At 39.0% G+C, this 10,688-nt stretch overlaps 1 protein-coding gene across 2 annotated transcripts; it reads right to left on the bottom strand.

Moving 5' to 3' along the window:
• Positions 1–542: 542 nt before the first annotated feature.
• Positions 543–9,901, bottom strand: LOC121731942 (D-glucuronyl C5-epimerase). 2 transcript variants are annotated; one of them, XM_042121641.1, is made up of 8 exons: positions 9,678–9,901; positions 8,299–8,416; positions 7,212–7,345; positions 4,895–5,470; positions 4,535–4,669; positions 3,935–4,119; positions 2,158–2,322; positions 543–1,775 (listed from the first exon to the last, which is right to left on the bottom strand). In XM_042121641.1, exons 2-8 carry the CDS (start codon positions 8,405–8,407, stop codon positions 1,418–1,420), a joined length of 1,662 nt encoding a protein of 553 aa, XP_041977575.1. In that variant the 5' UTR covers positions 8,408–8,416; positions 9,678–9,901; the 3' UTR covers positions 543–1,417. The 2 variants fall into 2 exon arrangements, with proteins under 2 accessions (XP_041977575.1, XP_041977576.1); XM_042121642.1 differs by having other exon boundaries at positions 7,212–7,342.
• Between the last annotated feature and the right edge of the window lie 787 nt (positions 9,902–10,688).

The following is a 10,688-nucleotide window of genomic DNA, read 5'->3' as shown; positions in this document are numbered from 1 at the left end:
AAAAATATAGGTAAGTATATTATTGTGTACTCTCCTACTAAGATTAATAAAGTTATTTATATACACTGTACAGTTAACATGTTATATTTATGTCATTAAAACGCTTTTGTTAAATTAAGACACTGTTAAAACATTAACCCGTGAACTAATAAAAATACAAACAGCGATTAACTATGCAAGGTTTGCTCTTTGACATACCTTGAAAAGTTATACGTTGTGTAAATTATTAGTAGGTTAACTATTTTAAGTGTTAAATAAATACAAATAAAAAATCCTTACGCTACGCGTAGTCAAAGTAGAATAAAATAAGTGGCAAAAATATTTTTAACAACCTAAAAAGTAATTTTCAATGAGTTGCACAAGGTAAGACCGCACTAACGGCCGTTCCCAATATTTGATCTATCTCTGGTTTTGCCCTACTAGAGATAGGAATAGCTCACATTAGACATTAGAGACATACATTTTATGTCAATTGTGAGCTATTCCTATCTCTAGTAGGGCAAAACCAGAGATAGATCAAATATTGGGAACGGCCGTAAAGCGACACTGCGCGACACTTTACTTCCATTACAATTTACAACTGACGTTCGTAAAACGTCAGACTCACTCAATTCTATGGAAGTGAAGTGTCGCGCCGTGTCGTGTCGTTCTAGTGCGGTTTCACTTTTATAATCAATATCATATACTATCCAATCTAAAATATATAATATCAAAGGATATATTTGCAATTTAAAAAAAGCTTGTGCTTCAATTCTAAAGGAAATAGTACAACTCATTGACTAACAATAATCACCATATTTTCTGAGCGATTACATTTTCGCTCGTCACATAGGCGTTTTCAGGTACATATTTCAGTCAACTACAACCATGCTACATATCGAGTAGATAAACTACAGTCAGGCCGTAGCCCTACGACCTACCAAGCCAATTATATAGGACTTAAAATTGGAATCGGACCTTCGAAAGAGCTAACAATATTGCCATATAAAATCTTTTTTTAAACTTCAACGCCAGCATCGATATTTAAAAAGGTTTTGCCCGAACCGACAAGGGTCAGAACCGAAGAATCTTAGACCAGATTCGACAACTAATCACAGACCAAGGGCCTGATTCACAACGCGAAATTCGAATCGGATTCGACAACCATGTGCAACAGCTAGTAAACGCTTACTGCGTTGAACAATACCAACGTAGTAAGTTTCCGAAACAAATGGAAATTGTGCATCACTCAGCAAGTATGACCAGCCACGTAGTCAGGCACAGACAACCATAATATCACGGAACAATCTCCAAGAATCTGCCGCAATTATAAATCAACCAGTAGATTCAAGGACAAACCACAGAAGACCATAGGATCCACCAATCTCCAAGAATCGGCTCAGCCAGAGAATAATTTCTACCGAGTTCCAGCTCGATTTCAATTATGCGCGGCTCGTTTCCCGCTCATGTAGTTCTCCCATCGTTTCGCCGTGCTTAGCAATATCGGATCGGGATCCAACCCCGCTAGGAGGTATAGCTGGTTCACATGGGTAGCATGGTAGTCCCACCTGGCGATGTTGGGGCTGACTCCGAGTGTGAAATGCCGGAGGTCGTAGAAGCTTCCGCTGCCGGTGTCGAAGAGAGGCAGCAGCGCTTTCAGTGACGCCATGCCGTCGTCGAACATGTGCTTGGCGTCGCGGTCGCCGGCTATCGCGTGTAGGTCGTATAACCCGAGTAGGGTGTATATGAAACCGTTGAGCACGAAGAGCGGAGGCGTGGTGGGGTATTCTTCGTACCTGGAAAATGGTGGTATATCTTTAGGCTGCGTTTCAACCAGAGATGTGTTGCGAGGAATGTGTTTTTGTGAACTACAAGAATCGCTTCATTGAGGTGAGCTTGCCGTGACCTCGCTCAGCGCGGCGATGCTATTGGATCTTGAAAACACATTCAGTGAGAATCTTTTCTAAAGAAAAGAGCTTTTCTATTGTTATGCGGCACCCGGGTGCCGCTTGGGAGTTGATGGGTTAAAGTAAACCTTAGTTAAACATTATGTTATTTTTCTCCTTTCTCGTATTTATGATGTGAAAGACAAGACATTTTATCACTTAACTTTCCACATTGTACTATGCTATTGGCGCTAGTGGGAACATGAAGGTCATAGTTTGATTCGATACTCACCACACATGTTTATCCATGAACACAGCTCGCACGCCGCCCGCGCCGCTCGGCAGCCGCAGCACGCGGAGCGCGCGCCGCGCCGCTCGCAGGAACGCCGCGTCGCCGCTGCGGTAGTGGGCGCGGGCGAGCACAGAGATACCGTGACCTTGACTCATCGCCGAGTGCCTAAGGACAACACATTAGAAAAATAATAACTTTGTAAGAAACATAATATGATAAAGTGAAATATGTGCAAGAAAACTGTATAAATATTGAATAGAGCACATTAATCTTGCAAGAGTTTAGGGGTGATCGCACATTTATCAGCACGCACGCGCTGAACATGCCGCTTTTTAGAATTCATTATATGAAATGATGTGAAACCTCGCACATTCGTCCGCACCGCGTGCGCCATATTTCTTGTACTATGTGGTGCGTTCGACGCGTTTGCGGTGCTGACATGTGCGATCAGCTTTAGGGAATCCTAAAAAAACGTGGAATATTTTTTGTCATCGCCGTGTTCGTCTTTTTTTTTGATGGATCGTCTTCGTTTCCTAATAATGAGATATAAAATATAATATGTAACAATCAATTATGCATGTTGAATCTGAACAGAGCATAAAATTAAGACTTGGGTATTCTTAGAGCATGGCCATTCTTATCGAAAGGAGAAAAAACTGAAACAACTGCGACATAATTTACTTGCTTAATATTTATTAAGTATGTAATGCGCGTTTAATTGCCTTCACTAGTACCTAATCCTTAAGCAGATGACCTGCTATGCGCGCGCGCATGTTATAACCATAATTGGCACACTAGATACGATCTATTCGCTCGGTTAGCTTTTATTAGGTTAAATGTTGTTCTTATATCATTTGGAACAGCTATAAATAGTTTTATCTTCATAACTTGTGTTGTGAATAATAGACCTAATATTTATTGAGTAGATAGATGTTTGAATATGTTTGTTGAAATTGTCAAAATACAGATTAACTTATTTACTATGGAATAAGGAAATATACACAATATTAATTGTAACCATAATATTATGTAATTCCAACAAAGTTTAGTGTTAATATTTTATATAGAGGTTCCCATAAAATTGATCCTTATGAAATTGAAATAAGGTCCTTTCAGAGGCAAATTAATTCCGCATGAATTGTTACAAGTTGTTTTTGTGTTGAGTGAGAGCGCTCGATTGATGTGCGTCAAATGTCAATTCTACTTAATGCTCGTTAAGGGCATGATTATTCAATGAAGCAGCGAGTCTGCGATATAAATAATCATTATTCATTCAATGTCAAGTAGAATCGTATGTTGACAGCCCTCGGCAGTCATTGTTTTAAAATAACCAACTTATATAATATAATAATACAAGCTCATAAAAACAAATTCTCAAATCAACAAGATGATCTACATTCCTTGTAAATTCAAATAAAATATTATTCTTTGTACGGAAAGTTCAATATGACCACTCTTCTTACCAGCCATGCGTGAGATTCGGTACGTGCGGTGCAATGCGTCGTCTTGCGAGTGCGGGCCAGCCGCCGTTACGTCGCTGGGAGCGTACCTACCAGCGTGCGGCCGGCGGCCGCGTAAAAATGCCCCGTATGAGAATTTCAACTTTATACGTCATACATAAAGCTGTAAATAGTACTCACCAGCCAAGCGTAGCCATGGGTACAGCCCAGCCGACGTTGGGGCACTGTGAGCGAACCGGACAGTGTGCGGCCACACAGAAATACGGTATGTGCAAATTTCAACCTTATTCCTCCCACATAAAGTATAAAAAACTCACCAGCCAGGCGTAAGGTCTGGGACGTGCGGCGCGACGCGACGTCTTGCGGGTACGGGCCACCCGCCATTGGGACGCTGCGAGCGTACCAGCCAGCGTGCGGCCGCGTAGAAATGCGCAGTGTGCGCGCTTGTCGCCAACTGTGCTGAACCCAGTGACCCTGAGCCGCGCAGGATTATGCTCGATATCTACAAATAGATATGAAAGGTTTATAGGACATACACTTGTAATGTCATTAGGATAAATTAGTAGAAGAATTGCGTTAAGAGACATTCTCTTAACGCAATTCTACTAATTTCTCCTTTTTTATCTATGGACACGGTCTGCATGGTTAGTAGAGGAGTTACAAACAAATAACCACCATACTACAGTTACACAATAAGAAGAACAACTGTTATATTATATACTTATAAACCGAAGAAGAAAATAATATTACAAAAGAAATGCGCTATTTGGATTATATTGGATTTGCAGCAAGATTTTCTGTTTAATACAAAGGCATAAAAGTTCAACATAAACCCCACGACTTTATCCAACGTTCAACTTTTTACGTAGAATTTTATTATATTAGGCTTTTTAATATTAATTATTTTTTTATTGTACCTTAAACTTATTCCTTGGCGATTTCCTCTTGGGTCTGTCGAGAAGCTGCCAGCCCTTCTGCATGTCGACTATGAGATCTCGCGTCACGCGCCGCCACGCGCTCTCCTCGCCCACGCCGTAGAATATGTGATCGTCCTGAATTAAATATTTCCTTTAAAATCATGCTACAAACACCGCATTTAAATCTGTATCCAAAGGATAAAAGGGGACTCTACAATTGAGTACTAAAACTTCCGCCTGTCAGCCGTGCAATCGCCAATCGGCTAGGCTTGATAAAAACCAGCCAAATGACGTGAGTCCGCAGACTAATTTCTCATTCACACATACATGCCTAAATTCAGTTTTATAAAAAGCAATTACCAATGCGCTGATGAGCTGGTTGTTGAACACATAATGCAGATACACCGTCTCCTTCTTATCCTTGTTCTGTAGCACAACGGTCATCGAGGAGTTTGGCTTCAAAAGCAGGTCCATGGTCAACACAAAATCCTGAGCGATATCTAACTTCAACCACACCTGACTTGATGCATGATCGGTCGTCGCAAAACTTAGGACTTTCATTTTTAACTCCGGATCAAACTCTCTACTCATAACCGCATCTTTGCTGATAATCCAGTTCTGGGATATTTTGTCCCCATCCTCCAAAATTTTGACCCTCGGCTCTGGCTCAGTAATATTCTTGCTGTAGTGAGCTAGTCCAAACTGGGCGATTTGGGTGGGGTAAAAGAAGCCTTTTGGGTCCCATTGCGTGGACACCGGAACTCCTTCGACGCCGCTGATGCATTTAACCCTGTCTCGGACCTCGACATTGTAGTTCTCGAAGGTGGTGAAGGTACCGCGAGGATCGTACGTCTTCTTTGGATGGTATACCTTGCTGTAGCTATGGGACCACTCGAATCTCTCTACACCGTTCACAGTTGTCAGCTTTCCGTATACCTGAAAGAAAGAGTGGGTAAGTCTCGGAAACTAGTAGATGTATGAAAAGGTAAGTTTAGGTTAGCTTAGGAAAGAGTAGGTTTCTATTTTTTACTTTTTTTAGAGGCTTTTTACACTCAGGTTTATAGTTTAAAGTACGGTAATAAAGCAAGAGCGAACATCTGTGGAAGCGCGGCGTATTAGACAGCTTGGCAATGTGTAGCCAGATAGGCTTTGTAGCTTGAAATACAAGCCATTAAGCTGTTGTAGCATTCAATATAATTATCTGATTAAGCATGTAACTGACCGCCCTTGTAGCCATTATATTCATGCAGGTGCAGCAAGTATTTAAAATGTTGAAAATAAAGAATAAGCACGGCGAAACAAAACAAAAACGGTTTGACAAGTAAATTTTATGATGCATTATTAGATTTTAGAATTTAGATTAGTCACTTTGTTTAAGTAACACCTTGTACGCAATCATTTGCTGTATTCTTCTGTAATAAATTGAAATACAGACATGAAGTAGAACGCTCAAAGCTGATGCCAAACATAGACTAATTTATCCAGTGGCATACATGAAAACCTGTAGAAGTTGCATAAACATTTGTTCATATAAATATGAGTCTTATCTTGACATAATAGAGTTAAAACTCGCATGTAGGTCGTCTCAATTGGCTTTGTTTAAGTGATTGGCTATTACGTGTAATAACGTAAAAGCACCGGACCTGCGGGATCCGGCCTGTTTTCAACGTTGCAAAGTATAATGTAATTATTGTTAAAATCATTTTACTATATAAAATGAAATAAAATAATATTTATTTATTTATAAATTCTTTATTTGCATTATAAACAATATAAAATAACAAAAACAACATTAGGCAAGGAACATAGCAAATAGGCGACCTTACCGCTTTCAGCGGTTTCTTCCAGGCAACCAAAATATGGTGGCAGAAAATAATGTTAAAGTGCTAAACTTAAACAAAGAAAAAAAATATCCTCATATACAGTAACATATAGAAGAAATATCCTAATGGCGATTGAGCTCCAATTTTAAAATTCTAAATGATCAATAGGAAAATAGTTCTTAAAGTTTTGTAACTTTTATAAATACCTACAAGCGAGCCAGCGGAAAAATGACCAAATACCGGCAACATCGAAGCCGTTGTAAAGGCGTTGCTGGTCTTAAAATGGGAGATAGATTTGGAATTAAAATATTATGTAATAGTAAAAAAAAAAAACTAAAAAAACATGCTTTTCTCTTGAAAATGTTAATAAATTATTGCATTGTCGTTGGCCCTAATACGCATGTAATGTTCCGAATTAATTAGACGACCGAAGCTAGGTAAAAATCATTTTTATGAAATAAGGGGGCAAACGAGCAAACGGGTCACCTGATGGAAAGCAACTTCCGTCGCCCATGGACACTCGCAGCATCAGAAGAGCTGCAGGTGCGTTGCCGGTCTTTTAAGAGGAAATAGGGTAATAGGGGAGGGTAGGGAAGGGAATAGGGGAGGGTAGGGAAAGGAAAAGGGTAGCCTCCGGCAAACTCACTCACTCGGCGAAACACAGCGCAAGCGCTGTTTCACGCCGGTTTTCTGTGAGAACGTGGTATTTCTCCGGTCGAGCCGGCCCATTATTGCCGAAGCATAGCTCTCCCGCGTTAAACGTCCCACGTCTCCCACGTGCTCAAAGATTCCGTTACATACATACAGCCCAAGCTAATAAAAGCGTTTTAAAAAGGGGAGGACTATAAACACACCTCAAAGTACTTCTTAATGAAGGAGAACGGCAGATATAGCTGGTCGGCGTCACGGCGGCAGGCGACCGAGTACTCGCCGTTGATGCTGCACTCGATGGCCACGAACCGCTCCGCAGCCGGCGCCGCTGCACCTACTGTAGGGAACTTAGTTGAGGAAACTGCTATAGTCCGGTAGAAGGAGTTATACAGAGGAGTTGATCCATAGGCAGATGGCGGACCTATGTTGTTTAGCGTTATGTACGCTTCTAGTACACCAACGTTGAGAAAAAAAATGCGAAACTGTAATAGAGCGAGATGCAATATAACGCATTGTCGTGTGGCGGATGAGACAGTAAATCGGTTCGCCGCTGTTTCGCAGTTCGCAGCGTCGGTGGACTAGAGGCTTTAAAACCCAGACGAGTGACGACAGACCACAAATAACATTAAATTGACATGATCCGACCATATGACGTAGGTCTGTCAACTGCCTATGAATCAATTTCTTAGATAGTACAAATTCGTACATTAACCGCTTGTGGGAATACTGCTATAGATTGGCCGCGAAGCACATTGAAATTCGTGTACCTATCGTTTCTTTAGGGTCTTTCCTTTGGTCACGCAAGTGTATTAGTGGAAACGAGACAGCAAGATATTCGTGCGGGAAAGAGACAAGTATCGATGGGTCCATAGAGATACCGTTTGTTTCTGATATTTATGGATGGGTCCCAATGTACGAATTTCTATTTGTTCCACTGTGTGAGGAATGCACTTTAGTGATGCTTACAGAATAATGAGCATTGAAAAATACCTCCTCAAATAAATTGTGGCGGTACCCACAATTAGCCTAACATTCCTGCATCGCGCTATCGAAGTTTTCTAAGTGCGTCGGTATATATACGACAGATAAAATGTATCACGTTGGGGTCACCAATGTGGGACACACGCAATATTCCATAAAATGTTACTATTTTTGTCCATATCTGTCATATATTCATTTATTACAACATATTAGACAAGGTACACAACCTCACAAAGCCAGAGTAAACAGCGCAGATATTATTACTATAAAGAATAGTGTTTACTCAAATCATCATGAGACAGTACATACTGGGCTTGTGTCTGTCGTCGGTGCAGTGCGCCCAGTACAGCATCAGCAGCAACGCGACAGCGCACAGCGCCGCCAGCGCCAGCTTCATGTTCAGCCGCACCATCATCATTGCCCCCACCTGTGTATAATATATAGTCATATACTATTAGAGAAGTATATTCATAGGCAGATGGCGGAACTATGCAGATTGGTCGCGTTATGTCAAACCCAGCCTACAGATCAAAACAAATATTATATTGACATAGTCTGACCAAAAATAAGCATGATTTACATAATTCCTTCAATTGATAAAACTTATTATCCAGTATCAATTTAAGGTTTACATCTAGAAATAAATATTACTTCATGAAATGACGTCTTCCAACTTCTATTCTGCTGCTATTGGTATTGCCTATTTATTTTGCTCTACTTACTTACTTTTGTCCATTTCATAAGTACATTATTTGATCAAAGTTAATGCCTAAGCTTGTGTAAATGTTTAATCATCAATTTGAATTGAATACAATGTGTAAACTTATTAATTAATTCAGCTATATTATTGAAGCTATTATTTAAATTCATGTTAAGGAAAAGCAAATATTACTTAAAGATAATATTAGTATAGTAGTAGTTGGAAATGCTTATTTTTAACGTTAAATATCTTTATTTTATCTTTAAAAAATCTGCTCATCTTTGACCTTGGCAACGTCATAAATTCACAGTATCAGCACAAGATATTTTTATAATTTGCAATGATCCATTGTACACTAAACACATTTTGGCTGTAATAAAACGCAGAAATCTTGTACTATTTACTATTTTTACTGGACTACTACTATTTACTATTTTTGCAAAGTAGAAAAGGCAAAAGTAAGCATGATGATTTTCAATAATTTGATTTTTAATACATTTTTGTAAATTGGTCTTAAAAATCACTCTAAGCTATGTATTAATGCTTCAACTCCCAAGTGGTCACATTCGACTGCGATAACAATAGATTTCCACGAATCCACAATCATGGGATTAAAAGTTAAAATACCAGAGGATATGATTTTATCACAAAAACTTTGTTATTTAAAACTCAATTTTATTGTTTGATTTACAATAACATACAATAATTTAGAAAGAACAGTAACTAGTTAGACAAAAGTAAAGCAATAAGACTCGACATTTTAAACGTGTAATGTTAGAATGTTTTTAGAGCTGTTAGACCAAAGTTAGTCGCCGCTTGGTGAAAGTAAATAGTGAGATTGTTCAAACAATATTTACGTGGGTGTCAGCTGGCGCGTCAGACGCTGAGATGCAACTATTACTGCCCTGATCTACTATTATCCATCACACGGATTTATGATAGCACCGGTATGTCTAAAAATATCACGGGTTCATAAAATTTTACATACTTGTCGCCCTCCGGTCCATTCGTTAAATATTAATCGATGGATGCCGTTCTCCCAGACATTTTCATGTCCACGAACGCACTATTAACGTATAAACATCACATATTCTTTCACTACGCTCGGAATTAGATGAACATTTACACAACAAACGCTATATTTTCCTTATTTGTTACCGAATTGTATTTGTGCACATCAGATGCAGTTTTCAAGTTTTGTAATTTATTTTCGAATTTCGACTTTTGACATTCACAATATGACAATTGACAGCGGCCTGCGGCAGTAATTTTTTTTGACAATTTTGACATTTAATTTGACACTTTTCTCTTCATCTACTTTTTTGTGTAAAAATCCGTATGAATGACCAAAAAAAACCAGCCAAGTGCGTGTCGGGCCACGCGCAATATAGGGTTCCGTAGTACCGCTAGTGTTTGAAAATTTTTGTATGGTCAATGAATGTACATTTATTACGTGTTTTACACTACTAACAACATCATCTCAGTTACTTTCAAAGAAATTTGACCGAAAAATTCTTTTATAAGTACTTCGCAGAATACATTTTTTTTAGTATTTAGATTATTACTCAATAACTTGTGAAGTCGTCTGAGCCGTGATAGTTTTCCTTTTAATTTCAGCACACTCCCGTGAATTTTTCACATTTCCAGAAACAACCGTATAGAATTTAGCTGGTACAAGGCGGGGACACTGGATTCTAGCGATTTTTTCCACTTTAAGAGCCAGTTCGCAAAAATCGGTGGATATCTGCGCAATAGCTTAATTTTGGAGACGAAAATCTCAGCATTTAATGCAAAATTTTTAATTTTATTACTTGTATATGATATATCAACCTTTGAATTTGAATCATAATGAATTGAAATTTTGATTTATTTCTTGCGTTAACATATATTAATGTTTTCCTTAGCCGTGTTTTTCATGAAATGATCGAAATGAACAGTTTGAAGCCCTAATTCTCCGTAACCAAATGCTTGAACTTACTGGAAAAAATTTCGTGACACG

Source organism: Aricia agestis, chromosome 11, assembly GCF_905147365.1.
Source record: "Aricia agestis chromosome 11, ilAriAges1.1, whole genome shotgun sequence".
NCBI classification, from domain to species: Eukaryota; Metazoa; Arthropoda; class Insecta; order Lepidoptera; family Lycaenidae; genus Aricia; species Aricia agestis.
This window is presented reverse-complemented; position numbering and strand designations above follow the sequence as displayed.

Coding starts and splice junctions, on each gene's coding strand:
- LOC121731942 (XM_042121641.1), bottom strand. CDS start 8,407: ATGATGATGGTGCGGCTGAACATGAAGCTGGCGCTGGCGGCGCTGTGC. Junction 4,670..4,894: donor ACCAGCTCATCAGCGCATTG/GTAATTGCTTTT, acceptor TATTTAATTCAG/GACGATCACATATTCTACGG. Junction 4,120..4,534: donor CGCCAAGGAATAAGTTTAAG/GTACAATAAAAA, acceptor ATCTATTTGTAG/ATATCGAGCATAATCCTGCG.